At 36.4% G+C, this 19287-nt stretch overlaps 1 protein-coding gene across 3 annotated transcripts; it reads left to right on the top strand.

The window, feature by feature from the left end:
* Positions 1-139: 139 nt before the first annotated feature.
* On the top strand, positions 140-19056 carry slc24a2 (solute carrier family 24 member 2). Of its 3 annotated transcripts, none has more exons than XM_056739483.1 (12): positions 140-277; positions 696-781; positions 2708-3757; positions 8058-8111; positions 14025-14057; positions 14197-14305; positions 14402-14476; positions 14807-14883; positions 15200-15334; positions 16496-16585; positions 17164-17330; positions 17438-19056. In XM_056739483.1, exons 3-12 carry the CDS (start codon positions 2858-2860, stop codon positions 17685-17687), a joined length of 1890 nt encoding a protein of 629 aa, XP_056595461.1. In that variant the 5' UTR covers positions 140-277; positions 696-781; positions 2708-2857; the 3' UTR covers positions 17688-19056. The 3 variants fall into 3 exon arrangements, with proteins under 3 accessions (XP_056595461.1, XP_056595452.1, XP_056595470.1); XM_056739474.1 differs by having other exon boundaries at positions 14804-14883; XM_056739492.1 differs by lacking the exon at positions 8058-8111 and having other exon boundaries at positions 14804-14883.
* The last annotated feature ends 231 nt before the right edge of the window (positions 19057-19287 follow it).

Genomic DNA, 19287 nt, shown 5'->3' with positions numbered 1-19287 from the left:
GCCATAGCTTCGATCTGTGGCACTGAAGGGCATCGCAAAGGGGGAGGGGCTAGATTTGATTTGGGACCCCCAGGTCTTCTCATGAGGGGCCACGGCTCTCTTGAATGCATCTTTCTGCTCTGAGACAGGCAGTGAGAGTTTATCCAACAGCGTGGGAAGAGGGGGGTTGTGGAGATTACATATACCTGCCATGGCTTAAGAGGCTCTGAAGGTGCTCGGACCTGCAACAGGGATGACGACACGAGAGTGAGATCATGCATATAGATATGTCAGACAGGTGAGGTATTATGTGTGAAAAAAAGAGATTATGAGAAAGAGTGCAAGATTTTTGGCAACCAATAATGTGATGAGTACAGATATTTCCCTACCATGCAATCTAACCATCAATGTCTCTAAAATACACTGTGAAATGTTTGTGTCACGTGACATCTAAATGAAATGGTTTAATTCAAGGCAATATAATATGTAGGTTATGTCTTGTGAACACGATTTGCTTAGGTTACATGGACAGAAGTAATTTTGGGGGGTTTAGCAACGCTAACAAGTGGCTTAAATTTACACCATGTTAGGTTGTGTGACCAGCCTGTCAAGGACACAACAAGTGGATGAGAGAGAGAGAGAGAGAGAGAGAGAGAGAGAGAGAGAGAGATCAGACCTCCCCTTTAACCTGTGGCATTATTCTTGATCCATGACAGTGAAACAGCAAGTGGTTGGTTTTCATAAAAGACTTGGATCTTCTGGAAGATTAACTATCCACAGTGAACTATCATCATATGTGAAGGTAAATTTGTTTATCCAATAACGTTAGTGGAAGGCCTATTTTACGACGATATTTTTATTTTTCTATTTTCATTTTGTGTGCCTTTAACGTTAATAATGTTGGTGTATACGATCTGTAAATAAGTTGCGGGTTAAATGTGATAAATTACTATTGTTGCAGTATCATGAAACGATTGATCTTTAAATCAAGGTGACCGTTTCACGTGCTGGTTTTGCACATGCGCATTCTAGATGGTTTTCTAACATCTCATTCATGCAGGTATTGTAGGTTGTGATATTAAATAGGTATTTGTATGCGATATGAGAAGTAGCCTAATGCGAGTCAGGGTAAAAGTTAGGCGGTGTGAATCAGGATAATGGTGGCCGATCCGATTAAATCCTTAACTTAACAGATGGACTCAATTTAGAAAGCAGTTAGGCTTTTTGCAAAATTCACCTTAGATTTAAAGAGAACGATACACGTACATTAATCGTTTTGGGGATTTTTTAAGTATATTTATAATAAACGTTGATTAAAAAGTGTTGAATGTGCCGCGATGGATCAAATGTTAATTGAACATCGGCGTCTTCATGCCATCTAATAAAAAAAATATGGCGAGTTAAAATTGCTGCTAGATTTAGATGTTGCTTTAAAATCTAATATCATGTTCTGTGTCAATAAAATAAACATCGGTGTATTTATGGTACTCGACGCTGGTTTAATGCAGATTACAGCGGTGTTTTAGGGTTTACATTAGCTTTTAACATGAGCGCATGTCCTTCCGTAACCTACTCGTCTTAAAATACCCTCAGGAAAATTAATCATGCTTACAGTAAAAACGTTGTAATCTTTTTATTACCATGAATTGATTACCATTTGTATTAATGTTACCGTGATTTTAAGAAATATATCAAGGTTAAACTATGATTAATTTTCGTAAGGGGAGTGGCTCGAGTAAGAGCTGCGCAGTGTGATTGGTCAGTTCTTAACATGTGGTTGGTTATATTTTGATATTGGAATATTCAATGTAGCTAATGTTAATTGTTAAGTATTTATAACTGCAAGTCAACTTTTTATTTGCCTTAGTTACAAATTTCTGAAGAAATAGATGTTTTGTTTGTGTTTTTGTCTGTACAGTAGTATAGAGATTAAACCAAGCTTCTTTGTTACTATGGCAATATCATCAGGTGCGGATGAATAGACCTACATTTATACAACTAGTTTTATGTGCTTGACCTAAACCAGCTTGCCTAAAATACTCCATTGATAAATAAGCAGAAGAAAATCGAATACCTATATTGTTTTTTTATTTGGAAAAGAATGAATAGACATTTGGTAGCGTGTTTGTTTAACATTGTTAGTGAGATTAGGCAGAAGTCCGAAGTGTTGCTTTAAATAAATAGCCATATGGAACAGGTGAGGGATCAATCCTCCTTCACCATAACTAACAGACACATTGTAAGGTAATAGGTTACAGTAAGGTGACTGAAAGCAAGCTACTGTACCTGATTGGCCAAGAAAAGCACCTGTCGTGTTATTTTTAACCCTTTAACCATTTAACTTATATGTAACTGTTTTATAAGAGGTCTTAGAGGTGTAGTTATGCTAAAAATGGTAAATTGTGAATGGGAAGTTGTGTTATTTGGGTATTTTTTATTAAAACGGTTTACATTTTTAATGATAGTAAAAAAAATCAAAGTTCTGTCATCAATTACTCACCCTCTTGTCATTTTAAACCTGAATGACTTTTATTCTTCCGATCAACACAAAAGAAGATATTTTGAAGAAAGTCGTCAGCTGGCACCCATTTTATTGGTTTTGTGTCCATACAACAGAAGTGAATGGGTGCCGACGCTGTTTGGTTACCAATTTTCTATATATATTTCTTTTATGTCTAATCCTGTGTCTCTCTTTCTCACTCACTCTCGTATTCATGTTTTCTTTCAGAGATTATTATGAGGAAACCATTAGAGCCCTTGGACCCTGTGAGGAATCGGGGGTTGATTTGACTGGTCAGGTTTAAGCAGACTGGACGTGTAACCATGCCTGGCGCTCCATAGATTCGAGACCACCGGACCCCTGATCTGCCCATAGACCATGGAGTTCCCCTGCACCAACCTGGGGTCACATTACACCCCTCTGGAACGGAGAGGCAGGTGTCACCGAGCGCAGCTCGTGAGGAGAAAACTTCGTCCGACTCGAATCCTCGGTTTCATCCTGTGCATCTCTGCTCTCTCGATGTTCCTGTCCTTTAGTGCCTTTACGACCACTTTGGGGCCATTTTCAAATAGTTTTCCACCCACCAACCATGAGGGACTTGCAGAGCAAGTGCTACTAAGAACTGTCCTCTCTTCCGAGTTCAAGCACAACGCCTCAGGTCAGGAACATACGCCCATTGCAATGGCCTCTTCTGGCGAACACAGCAAGGGCGATTATCCCGAAGACCTGTTCACACTCGAGGAGAGGCGACAGGGCGCTGTTGCGTTCCACATGTTCGGGATGATCTACATGTTCATCGCCCTCGCCATAGTGTGCGACGAGTTCTTCGTTCCCGCGCTCACCGTCATCACGGAAAAGCTCCAGATTTCGGACGACGTGGCCGGTGCCACCTTTATGGCCGCCGGAGGCTCCGCCCCTGAGCTCTTCACATCCATGATCGGCGTGTTCATCTCGCACAGCAACGTGGGCATCGGAACCATCGTGGGTTCTGCGGTCTTCAACATTTTATTTGTGATCGGGATGTGCGCTCTCTTCTCACGGGAGATTCTGAACCTCACCTGGTGGCCTCTGTTTAGAGATGTCAGCTTTTATATTATTGGACTTATTATGCTCATTGTATTCTTTCTGGATAACTATATTACCTACCATGAGAGCATTGCACTGCTGCTTTGCTACGTTACCTATGTGACGTTTATGAAGTTCAACGTCACTGTAGAGACATGGATCAAAAGCAAGCTGACCAGAAATCAAGTGGATGACCAAGAAGCTCCTCCTAAGGTGAGTTGAATTGTTCCAGGTGTGATGTCTCCTTTCCAGGTAAAAGTGGATGTTAATAGTTGGCCAATGTACAGAGTACAACGGTCGCCTAATAAATGAAAAGGAGCGACGTTTTATTGCCTCTCTGAGGCGGATTAGGCATAACTGTACATTGGGTGGCACATGGAGGAAGCAGACTACACATACAGCTGAGTAAGACCGGAACTATGGAAGCAAATAAGAGACATAATGTTTTGAAATTTAACAGCCTATGAATACTTGATTTTGAATTATTTTACTTTGGAAACCATGTATCTGAATTTATTTGTTTCGAATTTACCTCTATGAAATTTAAATATGAAAATTCTTGATTTCCAATTTAAAAACCTGAATTTAATGCTCACAAATTCAGATACAAAAAAAAATCAACTTATAGAATTTCAGATAAAATACATTCAGATTGATCAAATTTGATTGCTCTTATTCAGATCTCAAATTTCAAGTTAATACTTTTCAAAGAAAACATGTCTAATTCGACTGCTCAAATTCAGATCGAAAAATTCAAGTTAAATATTCACATGGTAACATCCGGGCTACCCAGGATAGGAAAAACAGTTGAGCCCAGAGCCCGTCTGCAATTGAATCGAACCATTGAACCGAACCAATGAACCGACATCGGGCGGCCTATCAGAGCACGACAACCTGACTGTCTGTCATGATCCAAGAAGAGGTCAAGGCACGGATATTAAACCTGTAAAGAAGATGACTTCTAGGGAAAACGAAGGCGCTCCGGTAAGTTTGCTGTTTATGTGCAATCAGACTCTATAGAACAAAAGTATGTTGTTGCTAATTATTTTTTGGAACTATTATTATTATTAGTTCTCGACCGACGTCGGTTCGGTTCATTGGTTCGGTTCAATGGTTCGGTTCAATTGCAGACGGGCTCTGGGCTCAACTGTCTTTCCTATCCTGGGTAGCCCGGATGTAACCATGTGAATATTTAACTTGAATTTTTCGATCTGAATTTGAGCAGTCGAATTAGACATATGTTTTCTTTGAAAAGTATTAACTTGAAATTTGAGATCTGAATAAGAGCAATCAAATTTGATCAATCTGAATGTATTTTATCTGAAATTCTGTAAATTGATTTTTTTTGTATCTGAATTTGTGAGCATTAAATTCAGGTTTTTAAATATTTAAATATTTAAATTTCATAGAGGTAAATTCGAAACAAAGAAATTCAGATACATGGTTTCCAAAGTAAAATAATTCAAAATCAAGTATTCATAGGCTGTTAAATTTCAAAACATTATGTCTCTTATTTGCTTCCATAGGAACCCCTTGTGTGAAAGAGCTTTGTTTTTGTCTCAGTTAGTTTTAATGACAAGCTTTTGGTCATAAGATGTTTCTTTAGACATCACAGACAGCAATGAGATAAAATGAAGATTTAAAAAAGATTTCTTGGATGTTTCTCCTAAAAACTGTTGAAATCTTATTCTGCTCAGATTGGAAAAGATGCCAACATATAGATTTCATTATGAATTTGAACATTTCTCATCAAAATTACTAAGATTATTAACTATCTGATTTATGCTATTTAATTGAGTTTTATTATATAAATTATAATCTGTTCCTACTTTGGGGTCATTCAGAAACGTCCACTTGTGGTATGGCAAGATGTCTTAACCATTTTTTTTTTAACTATGAAATTTAGACCACATTTAGACACATTAGACCTTTTGACTTCATGAAAACACATCGATGACAGATTCATGACTTTTTTTATCTTTTTTTTAATTGACAGAAACACCAGGGAAAGAAACACTAGTGACAATTTCCTGGAAAAATGCATTTATAAAAATAACTGCTGCTAGGTATCAAACCACATATTGTCAATTATTGTATACTCACTTTACCGGACAGGGATTATCTTAAGCCCGGACAACGCTTTAATTAAAGAGGTTATTACAGTGAGTTCAACTAAAAGCTTCATTTGAAATCATGAGACAAATGAGTAGATGGGCCTTTTTCTGTTTCTTTGGTGTGTTATAACTAGGCCTTGCATGTATTTGACACATAAATTGCAAAAATTAAAGTTTTGGAACAAAAGATGCATTCTATCTAACAGAATGCTCACCCAGACCTGCCTTGTTTGTGTGTGAGGTTAACTTATTGCGCACCAATGTTCATTTTCGTTTTTATTTAGTTTTTGCAATTAAAACTTGTTTTCTCACCTCATCGAGTACATTGATCTAGAGGCCTATGATCTGCGCGGTGTTCGTAAACTCGTAAGGAATCACGAAAGCGGAATTCTACTATTTAAATATGTCACCTGCTTGTGCTGCGTGTGTCTACGAGTGAATGATCTGCACACTTTAACATGTTACAAGCGTGACACTCGTGGATTTGTCTGTATCTAAATAAGAGGACACGAACACATTAACTTCATCCACAGAGTTGCTCGGGAGGTTATTTTACGAGCATTTCTCTGTTTGAGTGAAGCTACTGTCAAACACTCTGAAACTCAAGCGCGTTCGCGACGACCCGCAAAAATAAAAGTCCCCTTAATTTGAACCAGATGATAAAAAAATTTACTTGTAGTAAACTTATACACCAATAATGGATGTTTCCGCATTGTATAACTGAATATTTTTTGGTTTAGTTAAAATTTTAAGTTTAAGATTATAAGTATTCATATTGGGGGGCAAATCACTCAACACAAAAGGGGCCTTGCAACATAAATGTTTGAGAACCGCTGTACTGATGTATAGTAAAGCATTGAAAATACAGAAAAATTTAAAAGGTAAGAATGAATTTGGGAAAAACTTAAAAACTAGTGTTTGGCCTTTGCTACAGGATCATAAACCTCTGTGGCACCGGTGCCATGTGCAAATCTTTTTTATGTACAGCCCTGTCAAATAACATATAGTTTCATTTTAAAGTACATTTTTTTTAACTCTAAAGTGTTTTTTAAGTTTGATCTTTCTGTGAAGGCCATAGGGACAGAAAAACAGACGTTTCCATAGAATGACCCTATAAAGGAATTTTAGGAGAAACATTTGTGATGAGGTTGAAGAGAGACCCCCCTCATATGATTGTAAAGCGCTTTGGGTGTACAGCCATACACAATACAGCCTCATTCATTCATTCATTCATTCATTCATACATTCATTCAAATGAAATATAAACCTAAGATCTCCATGACGTCTTCAATGTTTTCTTTAAAGAAAGCAGACATACATGAATCACAGGTACATATACACACAAACAAATTAGTTTTAGAGATTTCACATCTATTATTTTAGTTATTTATTGATTTTTTAAGTTCTGCACTGAGGACACACGGATAAATAACCATGAATTTCACTGTACACTTAAATGTGCCATAAGATGTCAAAGAAGCACTATTTTGGCACTTTGTCCTATACAGAACCTTTAATATCTGTAGAATCATTCTGTGGCACGAAAGGTTCTTTATTGTGAAAACTGTTCTTTAGACTATAAAAAGGTAAGAAAGAATTGTTCTTTTAATTGAATGGTTCTTTAGGAACCCAAAAAGGTTTTCTATGGCATTCCTTTGAATAACGTTTTGTAGCATCTTTATTTTTTAAGACCGTGTAGTAAAACCGCAGAAACCCTGGATTGATTTACATCTATATCATCATATCATCATCAAATAACTTTTTACTCCCACTTTTTAGAAACCCGTAGTTTTTACAATGTCATAATATCGTAGTTAAAATGTGTTAACTTTAGTGAGACATATGCAATTCGCAGTTGCACTAGGGTTTCTCTACAAACACCATAGCTGAATCGCGGTTATTGTGGTAAAACCGCAGATATTTTTTATAAGTGGCTTTTATATTCTTGCTTTCCAACAAATCCTGGTTTCAGTAGATTGTTTTCTTAATATATAAGCTTTATTCTAATAAAAGCTTTAAAGCTTATATTAATCCCACAGTAAAAACTATTGTCTGTCTTTCAATTTTAAGTACAAGTATCACACAGTACAAACTTGGCTTTGTAAGTCATATTAACTTACTTTTTACATTTTGTTGAATTGAGTTGTTAAGCCACATTGATGAATGCAAAAAAAAAAAACAGAGACCATGTATTGGACATAGTAGAAACTGTCATAGTATGTCAATCAATTATCATTCACTTTTCACATCTGCTTCCGTACACTGATTAAAAAAGGGATGTTATTATGTATCACATACATGAACATGGTCAAAATGTCATATCTATTAATGGTACATCCGGAGGACTATCTATAAACTAATGTCGCCATTATCCAACCTGCTGTGCTTTGTTCAAACAGCTGGAGTCGGATTTGTTGTTTACGGATGCTGTTTGTCCCACGTATGGAACACAGGTGAATAGGCCAGCCTTTGATCTTCTCGTTTGTTACATTAGTATTGCACCAGGGGCATGTACCACACGGATCAGTAGTCTTTACCTTAACACAATCATTAGTTTTAGATTGCTCTTTATAGATGCTTTTTGCATGGGGGGGATGTCACCGCAGCACATTGGAGTTATGATTCTGGAAAGCACTTGGAAAATCTAAATGTTTCGCTTTTTAATCTTCATGGATTTAATTAAGCTAAATAGATATCCTTTTCATGCAAGCAGGTAGAACTAGCAGAAGGGCTTTCACCCCTCCGGACTGTAATTGAAAGAGGCTTTGGTTTAGACAAGAGACCTCCGAGTGTGTTTTCACATTTGGCTTTTTCAATTAAAACAGACTTTGGTGTGAATAGTCTGTTAGTGCCTTTAAAAAATAAAAAAAGTAAACGAGACTGAAATATGAAGGACACATGGAGTAAAGAAGTCTAAATAAACCAAAAAAAGGTTGTGATGTCACATGAAACAATCCTTAAAATCACATGATTTGACAACATGAAGAATTGATTAGATCTTCGCAAACCTTGTTTCTTGAGCAGAACAAAAAGGAAGATATTTTGAAGACTGTGATTAACCAAACAAGGGCAGTACCACTTCTATGGTATAGACACAAAACCAATGCAAGTCAATGGGTACTGACCCATTCTTCAAATATCTTCAAATAAGTCATACAGGTTTAAAATGAAAAGAGGGCGAGTAAAATATGAGAGAATATTAATTTTTGGGTGAACCGTCTCTTTAAAAGCTGACCAAGCATCTGAATGTAGTTTGGTATAGTCACCAGTGTTAACAATGTTAGTGTAAACACTAAGTGAACCAAGACAAATATGCCATTTTTAACCAATAGGACAGAGGAAGTGTGAACACACCCTAAAATCCAAATAAAAGTAGAATGAGACTATCAAACACGTTAATAGGAAGCAAGTCCATATGTAGATTTGGTCACCTTAATGAAAAACTGTATTGTTGTGGTGCTCTAAATTGGTTCCAGTAACTAAAGCCTTGTTAGGGAGATAAATGAACAGAGGTAAGGATAGTACATGTGCTCTGTGATGTTCCTTTAGCTGAAGCTTGGGCTAATCCAATAAGATGGTGATCCTTTTAGTAGCGCTAAGTATAGACATGTGTCCTGTTCTTTTTTAAACCAGATACAGTTGAGGATGAAACCTGGAGGTTTTTTATCATGTTGTAAGATTTCCTTATGTGTGCATCATTAGTTATTGAAGGTTCTTCTGACAGTTGATGTAGATTTTTGTGGTCATAGTTTCTCCTTCCCAGCCGAAATCTTTTGTAATCCCAAATCAACTAACAAGGGTTGACGCATGCCAAAGTTAAAAGACTCTTAATGCTTACGGGAGTGACCCAGCTGCCTTCTAAATTACAGTTATTACACAGTTATTAACAACAATCCCCACTGTCTGTCTTACTATTAACATTTTTGTTTATATGTTTTATAATAGTAAATTATACAATATTGGTTCCTATAGATATTTCAGAAACTTTTCAAAATTGATTTCCACATCAATGTTGATAGAAGATTATTAAAGTATTGTTTTAGGTGGGTAAGCAACAAAAGTACGGGGGGTAATTAGCATTTTTCGGCTATTTTGAAGACTCGTTTTGTTAGGTACCGTTTATTTTAAGGCACTGATTCAGAAAAGCATGTAAGAATATTGTAAATGCATATCCAAAGTAAAGGTGGTGAGGATGGCATTTGTTGTTCTGACGTAACGTGTGAATCCTTAAATGCCTCTGTCTCTAAAATTGGTCGGCTGTCACTTTAAGCTTCCCTTACAATGCTCATCTGTCCTCTCTGGTTAACCGCAGGCCTGTTGGAAAGAAACCTTATGGCGTAGGGCTGCATGATGTATATATCACAATGGTTTGCAATAATTTACAATTTGCAATAATTTTCAATAAGTGACATATAGTTACATACATATAGGCTAGTCAGTTTTAGGTCAAAGTATCACACGCAACCCAACCCCCCCCCAAACCCACACACTTAACCTTATTTTACCTTACTGTGCTTTCCTATAGAACCTCTGCCTCAGAACTACGCAATAGCCTCTTCGCCGTAGGTAACACGCCGCTTTTCTTTTATACTTGTGCGTCGTTGTTCACATCGACCGCAATGGCCACTAGGCGTCGGTGTGTACAGGAGTGTTGCTTGTGTAACCAATAAAAGAACTGAAGAAAAAGTGATTTGCTTTTTGAGAAGCACTGAGCAGTGATAGCAAGTTAACAGTCACTTTTGAAGTTGTTACAGAAAAACACATACATTTATTTAGACAATTCATTCGGAAGTGCGTATGATTAAACCAGAGGCTATCGCTGAGTTTTAGATTTTGCTTTTTTTGTGACAAGTTATCGTCCTATTATTAGTCATACTATTTATACTATATTACCTTGCTGCCTTGGGAAATTTTGAAATCCTGAACATATTTTGTGAGGTGTACTAACTTTGATCATTGCTTTTGGCAACATGTTCTTGTTTGCTGTTTATGCACGAATATGTCAAAATACTTCATTACACCTTGTATGCATGTAATGTACACACATTTTTATAAACACCTGTTTTATTTCATTTGTATGCGCATGTACAGTCATGTATCTGATTTGTGTGTGGCATAGTTCAGGAATAGTTAAAGGGATACTTCACCCGAAAATGAAAATTCTGTCATCAAATCTGTATAAATGTCTTTGTTTTGATGAACACAGAGAACGATATTTGGAAAAATGCTTATCACCAGACAGATTTTGCCCCCCTTCGACTACCATAGTAGGAAAAAATACAATGGTAGTTAAAAGTGCCCCAGAACTGTTTGTTGTAGATTCTTTCAAAATGTATTTTGTGTTCAACAGAACAAAATTAAGAGAAATGTTTCCTATGGGAGTCAATGGGGGGCAAGATCTGTTTGGTTATAAGCATTCTTCCAAATATCGTTCTCTGGGTTCATCAGAACATACGAAATTCTACAGATTTGGAAGAACTCAAAGGTGAGTAAATGATGACAGATTTTTGGGTGAAGTATCCCTTTAAAGCTAAATATATTACCGTAATGGTGTCATTGTATGACAGGCCCAGCCTCCTAATTGAGCCCGTCCAACTAATTGCTGAAGTGTTACGCTACAAAGATCTTTAGCTGCTAGCTGATAAGTCTTGCCATGATCCCAATTACTTACTCTTCCCCATATGTATGTCTTCTGTAAGGATACATGTTACATTTGTTAAATGTACTTAAGCTTCAGATCAGGACTGGAAATCATTTCTGTTGCAGTTTAGTCACGCATAAGTGGCACTCATGATATAAGAGCCGATTTTGCAAGGTCAGTTGTTTATTTTCTAACATTTTCACATGATGTCGACAGAATGTTCTGAGGGAGTGTTGTGAATGGTAAATGTCACAAAAATATTTCTTCCGGCTATGAACTGTATGTAAATTTGGCATAGCTGCACAGGATCTATTTGAGTTTATGTGCATAAGGTCTTGATCTTCAGACTATTAAATGCCCAAATAAAAAGTTTGGGTACGGTTTGTGGTCTTAAGCTTTGTGTTGGGTATGTAAAGGGACAATTCACTCCAAAAGAACTAAATTCTTTCATATTTGATGACATCACATTTGTCATCGCACTCATATCATTTATTCATATCATTTCTGTCTCTTTCTTCTGTGAAACAAAAATATACAATATTTTGAGAGATGGTGGTTTTGTATCCACACAGTGGAAGTCAGTAAATTCAATGTTGTTTGATAACCAGCGTTACATAAAACATCATCTTTTGTGTTCTGCAGAAGAAAGAAAGTTACTGCAGGTTTGGAATTACACGAGTAAATGAAGACAGAATGTTCATTTTTGGTGAACTATCACTTTAACGGTTTATTTTTAGAGAGTACAACCTAATAACTAGATTACTTAATGTGTGAGCATTTAAAGAACCTGTAAGTCCATGCAAACCTCTTTTCTGAGTGGTTGTCAGGGTGTCGCTATGCAGTTGCTGATGTGATTTGGGTGGTTTCTATATGTTTCTTTGTCCATAATGTTTTCAAAATGTTGAATGCTTCCTTGTAAAAAAATAAACTAGAAAAATATATGTAAAATGTAAATCTACAACGAACAAAAAAAGGTTTTATGACGCCAATGTTGCATTCTGCATCTGTGCTAAATCTATAATTCAGACTTGGCTTGGTGCAGGCCTGCCAGCTGGAGGTACATTGCAGACGATATTCTGGTCTCCTGTTGGCTGACCTCTGCCTTTAAACTTAGTGAGCACACAGAGCTTAGCTCTATTTCCACAGGCTAGATCTTATCTTCCACCTGCAGAGGAACCAAAGCAGGTGAGGGAGGAACCTGAAGAGAGTGCAAATGACGGGTGTCTATTATCGCTAATGAAACCTACTTAAGCTCTCTATGTTCATCTGGGCTGATTAGATTTATTTAAGGCTTCTCGTGTCACTGCTAAGACAACCAAATTTCTCACGACGATGCCGCTCACAGTGCAGGAGTTTTCTGTCACTTTTAGCTTGCTTTGAGGTCATCTATAGTTGTCAACATTGATAATTTGCATTGTTAACATTCAAATTCCCTTTTACTACGCATTTAAAAGTAGTCTATTTGATGACTCATGGCGCCCTCATTTTATCCAGTAGCCAATAGCAAACCACAACCTTACACATGCAAAATAACTTGTTTTTGAATAAATATTAGGGCTGTCAAGTTATTATTTGCGATTAATCACATCCAGAATAAAAGTTTGTTTATATAATATATGTCTATAATAGTGTGCATATTAATTTTGTATTTAGAAAAACATACAAATGCATATATTCAAGAAAATTATAAAAATAAATACAAATTCTATATCATTTATATATAGTTTAAATATAATTTATATATATATATAAATATAATTTATATATAAATATAATTTATATATCATTTAAATAATATCTGCTAGGGTTATTTTCAAAATATTTCTACATTTTAATCACATCAGTAGGTATAACTATAGTTTAGAAAGGTGCATTTGTTTTTTTGGAGAATTATTATTAAACCAAACCTTACTTTTTTCTCCTTCCAGTTTTTATTTAGCAATTAAAATCAAAGTGTCAAAAAGCCAAATAACTCCCATTATAATTATATAGTTTAATAGTTTTCATAGAAGAATATTGGCAAATTTAATAGCTGATTCTTTTATGACTATTTATTACCGTTACTGATTGTATGGAATTGTTAATACTGATTAGTATACCTGTAAATAAGAGCCATAATTTAAGTTTTTTACAAATTTTGTATACTTTTTTATTTTTGTTATAGATAATATGTCAAGGATCATTTATAAAGTATTCTAATATATAATTAGTTTATAGAGTCAAAACTAGTATGATGGTTTGAATTAATATCCAATTTCTGAACCATGATGGAACCACCAATGGCAATATAGTTCAGATTATGCAGGGTATGCATGCTGCTGGTAATTGAATGGACTAATGATGTCATAGCAGAATGTAGAATCAAGTATGTACTTGTGTACTTCAGCAGTTCCTTCAAGAGTTCCTCCTGCTGTATACTTGGGGTGAAAAGTTCTGCTTAGAGTTCTGTTTTCTTATTCTCACAATTTTTGGGTCTTCTTAAAAAATGTGGTGTATATTGGGAATGAACTGAATAAGGTGATAAATCAGCAAAATTAAGGAATGAAAAATCATACCAGACGCAAGGTTAACATGATCAGCCCAAAACATCACAACAAATGAACTGAGCACACAATCTGCTTTCGGACAATGGAATTGATTTTTGGTTACACTGAATCATTTGTTATTGCATTATATTTTCCCTTTTTAAACAAATTCGATTATTTCTGTCTATCTCTTTCTAAAGGTTAATGCAGGAGATGATGAAAATAAACTTTCTGTAAGTACTTTACGACCCTTGACACTCACCCTCTACATCACTGCTCCCATACCAACACAAATTTCAATCATCATAAGATAAGCTTCATTGAAATTGGTTTTCTAAAAGATTTCTGCTTTTTTATTCGTTTTCCTTGTAGGCTAAGCCGCGCCTCCAGAGAGGAGGAAGCTCCGCCTCCTTGCATAACACACTGATGAGAAACAGCATCTTCCAGCTCATGATCCACACACTTGACCCGCTCACTGAAGGTAATGTTCAAGAAAGATCATGTTTAAAAAATACACACACAGACGTGCGTCAATGATTTTCACGTTTATTCATGTTATCTCTCATATGTGATGCAGGGAAGTTCAAGGAGAAAGCATCCATTTTACACAAGATGGCAAGAAATAAAGGCGAAGATGAAGCAAACGGTGTTGGTAAGTTTAAACACTACAAAAAATGGAATTCCAAACCCATTTTACTCGTAATCTATCAGTATGGAAATGGATATTCAGTGAGCAAAAGAACATAAGGTGGGCTTGATTGTATCAGCAAAAAAAGTACCTTAATGTAATTGGAGGATTTTGACAGCTGGTTGAAGGTTAAACATTTTCGTATTTTGAGTGCAAAATCATTTAAAAAAGAACAGCATTAAAAAATGAGAATGTTTAATTTTGATGTTGGTAAATTCAATATCTCCACTGGTTAATTTTACATTGACTGGTTTCTTACTCCCACTATTTCGTCTTATTTTTTTTCTCCAGTAGATAAGAACCTTCCCAACAGCTCGAGTGTGGAGGTAGAGGTCACTCCACCCATGAATGGTAGTGCTGGCAATGCCGAGGTGATGTCATCATACACGAAAACCAATTAACTCTCACATCTTCAATATACAGTACTGTTCAAAGGTTTAGGGTCACTTGATTAAAATGCCTCTTTTGATCTGAAGGCATATGTTGGAATATTTGAAATTAATTATGTGGAGAAAAATGTCATTGTGCCAACAGATTCATTTCTTTTTTTTTTAAATTAAAAGTTCTTAAAAGGATGAATTGGTCTGAAAAAATAAGAAAAGCAGTCAATAAGAGCTCTTTAGTTACAAGAAAAATGTATACTAATACTGAAATATTGACTGAAATTGTCATCTTTGTGTTTTAAAGGATGAAGATGAGGAAGATGAAGACCAGCCTTTAAGCTTAGCATGGCCAGATACGTCACGGAAGCGAGCAATGTACCTCTTAATTTTACCCATTGTATTTCCATTGTGGCTGACACTGCCAGATGTCCGCAGAGAAGTACGACTGAGTAACATTTTTATGTTTGAACAGTTTAAGGGGCAATTCACATTTCACGTTTTTAGCGTGCACAGGTTACTTAAATAGGCACGTCAACGTCACATCGAGTGCCGTGCAGGTCATTTGTTTAGAGAAATCGCTGCTGCTCATGTTTTCCTGTGGTTTTAGACGCGAAATGTGAATCGCCCCTCACACGGCACACAGCTTCTGTATTGACCATCCACATTTAATTTTGTATTTTAAATAAAAACACATATCAACTGATGCTGTGTATTTTTAAGGAGCTTTGCGATTTGTGAGGTCTGAAGTGTTAGCAAACAGATTTGCAAAATTTGTTTTTGATAAAAACGCACTACCCTTTAAAGGGATAGTTCGCCCAAAAATTCTGTCATCATTTACTCACCCTCATGTTGTTTCAAATGTGTATACATTTCTTTGTTCTGTAGAACACAAAAGAAGATATTTTGAATAATGTAGGAAACCAAAGATATTAATATTAGCAAGATGCGCCACTGCAATTACAATGAATGGCGAGGAATGCAACGCTCAATATGGCCACACTAGCTTCAAACAATAAAGACTGACGATTCTATGGGCGGGGCTCTCGTGAGGCGATTGCCAGCCTGTGCGCAGGTGCAGTAGATGAGGCAACTTCAAAAATTTAGATTTTTAGTACAATGTTAGCTTAGCAAACCAAAGTTATGATACAGTTCATTTAATTATTGATCGGAAATATGATGTTTAATTGAGATTTTTGCCAGCAATTTTAGAAATATCTGCTTTCCCCCATTCATGGAGATAGCACTGTGGACTTGCTGTGACATAAATAGCTGCCCAGAGGCGTTGCAAACATAGCCGCCGAGTGGCAAGACTTCCATAAATGGAGTTTGAGGAATCCAAACCGTTCTGGTGCACCATTGACATAGTTTTGTTTCCTACAATGGAGGTCAATGGTGCCCCAGAACTGTTTGTTTACAAACAGTCTTCCACATTTCTTCTTTTGTTGTCAGTTGAACAAAAAAATGAATCAGGTTTGAAAGAACTTGAGGCTGAACAAAACATGACAGAATTTTTATTTTTGGGTGAAATGTCCCTTTAAGTTTATTTGTGTGTAATTCATATTACTGTTAATAATATTTTGTCAACATGCTCTTTCCTTAGACTTCAAGGAAGTTTTTTCCTTTGACGTTTTTGGGATCCATTTCCTGGATTGCTGTTTTCTCCTACTTGATGGTTTGGTGGGCTCATCAGGTAATTGTTAGCGGTATTTGCGGCTTTCGCTGGGTCAATACAAATGTATTGGATACTGTAAATTAACAAAAAATGTAAGAAAAGGAAAAGCATTATCTCCTATGTAAGGTAGTGAGTGGTGAACGTTGATCTTCCCTTACAGCAGTGCTTTAAATCTGATGCACAATAAAGATTTTGCCCAGATTTTCAGTCTGGACTTGTTGCAGAATGCCTGTACCAGTCTGCAGATTGGATCAGTTAGTGTGGTTCTATCTGAAACTGTCAAAAAGGCTGCAAGTGTGTAATGTATAGTTAAAAAAAATATTTTAAGATTTGAAAAGTCTTCCAGCCAAAACACATCGCTTCTGTAGAAAAGTGACTTACCCAAGTAGTCTTGGAATATAGACATCACATACACTTTTATCTGTGAAACACAAAAGAAAGATATTTTGAGAACCCATTGTTCTTTGGTTACCAACATTCTTCAAAATATCTTCTTTCGTTTTCTGCAGAAGAAAGTCAGTCATACAGGTTTAGAATGACATGAGGGTGAGTAAATGACCTGAAATATTGAAATATACTGAATATTTCTCCTGCAGGTTGGTGAGACCATTGGAATCACTGAGGAAATAATGGGCTTGACCATTCTAGCAGCAGGTACTTCCATTCCCGATCTCATCACCAGCGTTATCGTTGCACGGAAAGGTCTTGGAGACATGGCCGTGTCCAGTTCAGTCGGTTCCAACATTTTCGACATCACTGTGGGGTGAGGAACCTTTACAAGAGCTCTCAGTTCTATTGGCAACGTAAAGTGTTCTGTTGGCTACCTACTGTAAAACAAAATTTGTATATTTTTGTGTCTACCATCTCCAGACTGCCGTTTCCATGGTTACTGTTTTCATCGGCGAACAACATGAGTCCGGTGGCGGTGAGCAGTAATGGGCTGTTCTGCGCCATCGTTCTGCTCTTCCTCATGCTCCTCTTCGTCATCATCTCCATCGCCTTGTGCAAGTGGAGGATGAGCAAGCTGCTGGGATTCCTCATGTTCATGCTGTACTTCGTCTTCCTGGTGGTCAGCGTCATGCTGGAGGACAAGATCATCGTCTGCCCAGTCTCCATCTGAGTCCTTTATCCTGAGCGCTCTTGTCATTATTCTGGTCACAATCCCTTCATCCAGACTAGGGGCACTTGGATACTTGGACGTGGAAATGCGTCTGAATAGTAGTTTGTCATGGGAATGTAGTGCAATATCCTGCACTATTTAAAAGCAGTACATAGAGACTTGATTTTTAACACTCTGCGTGCAGAGATTGGACTTTATTGAAGGACTTGAAGACCGTGAGGACAACACATCCAAGGAGGCAGAAGACATTTCTTTGGAGAATGTCTACAGACTCAGGAAAGGACCTATGGTGCAAATATGCAATAAAAACACTAACGAAAATACCAGCAAGCAAAACACTGTTTCTTGTACTGTGCTTTGAAGCTCATGGGATAATAAGCCTTGTGATGCACCGATGACAAATTTAATGAAAGAAACAAAGCTCCGCAATTGCTTTGTTTGAACGCTGGTCCTTTCTGAATGTTTCGAGTATATCATGTAACTTATTGACTAGATTTGTAGACGTAGTCTTTTGAAGCCTAGGCCTACAAATAATCAGTATCCAACTCACAGATTGGGAGCACTCGTACTATTAAATATAATCAATCACATTATCTGTGTTATTTGTTAATGCAATATTTTTTGTGTATTCTCTGGGACTATTATTTGGCAGATCCAATGAAAGAACAACTAAAAACTAGCATGTTTCTTCACAAATCCAGTGTAGTTTCTTAAGCTGTAGAATGTGTGTTCATTATCGACTTCATGGTCTAGACTCTGGAGCAATATTCATAAACTGTCACACTTGTAATTGGAACTGGCGGCTGGTGTGAATGTGAATATATATGTACAGCTCACTTTGTAGTTTTTATCAAAAATTCATCACTGCCTGTATCTCTCGGACTGTCTTTCTATGATTGGTTGAAAATGAGAGTGAAATTATTTTATTGGTGCTTTTAAAGGGAACAGAGCACCCAGCAGCTTGACCGGTATTCTTAGTTAAAAAGACATAATCTATCCATTCATATTTTCTGTGTATTTCCCTACAGACAAAATAAAATGATTTCTGAACTTACAAGAAGTATTATTTGAAGAATCAGGTATTTGTATATTTTTTAAATAGATTTTTTTCAATTTGGATTTATGTGCAGTGTATGTTGTGGGGTACAGTTTTAATTATCATTGCGTTTAATAAAACATAAAGTCAAATTTATGAAAAATTATGCTTATTACGACTCAAGCTACATGTTGTTGTGGTTTACGTTCATGTCATCTAAATTTAAGTAAACTTGTACTTTACTGTATAAGACATTGTACATCAATGATTATTTTATAATGGCTTTGCAAAGTTAGCATTATAACAATAAATGATAATATGTAAGAGGGCCTACACATGTACCAGCTTTATTTGCTCAACCCCTGAATAAAGATGATATAGTCTGTATGATGAATCTGATACTACAAAAGTTCATTGAAATAATGTCATGTCACATTGTTGCTTATAAAGGCAGTGTAACAGGGTTTCATGAAGAATTACTTGACAAAACCTTTCTTTTTACTTCATACACACATAATTCAGCATTAAAATAACCGAAAATTGCTTGTAGGCCCACAGTTGCAG

Source organism: Triplophysa dalaica, chromosome 2 (assembly GCF_015846415.1).
Source record: "Triplophysa dalaica isolate WHDGS20190420 chromosome 2, ASM1584641v1, whole genome shotgun sequence".
In the NCBI taxonomy this organism is placed as follows: Eukaryota; Metazoa; Chordata; class Actinopteri; order Cypriniformes; family Nemacheilidae; genus Triplophysa; species Triplophysa dalaica.
This window is presented reverse-complemented; position numbering and strand designations above follow the sequence as displayed.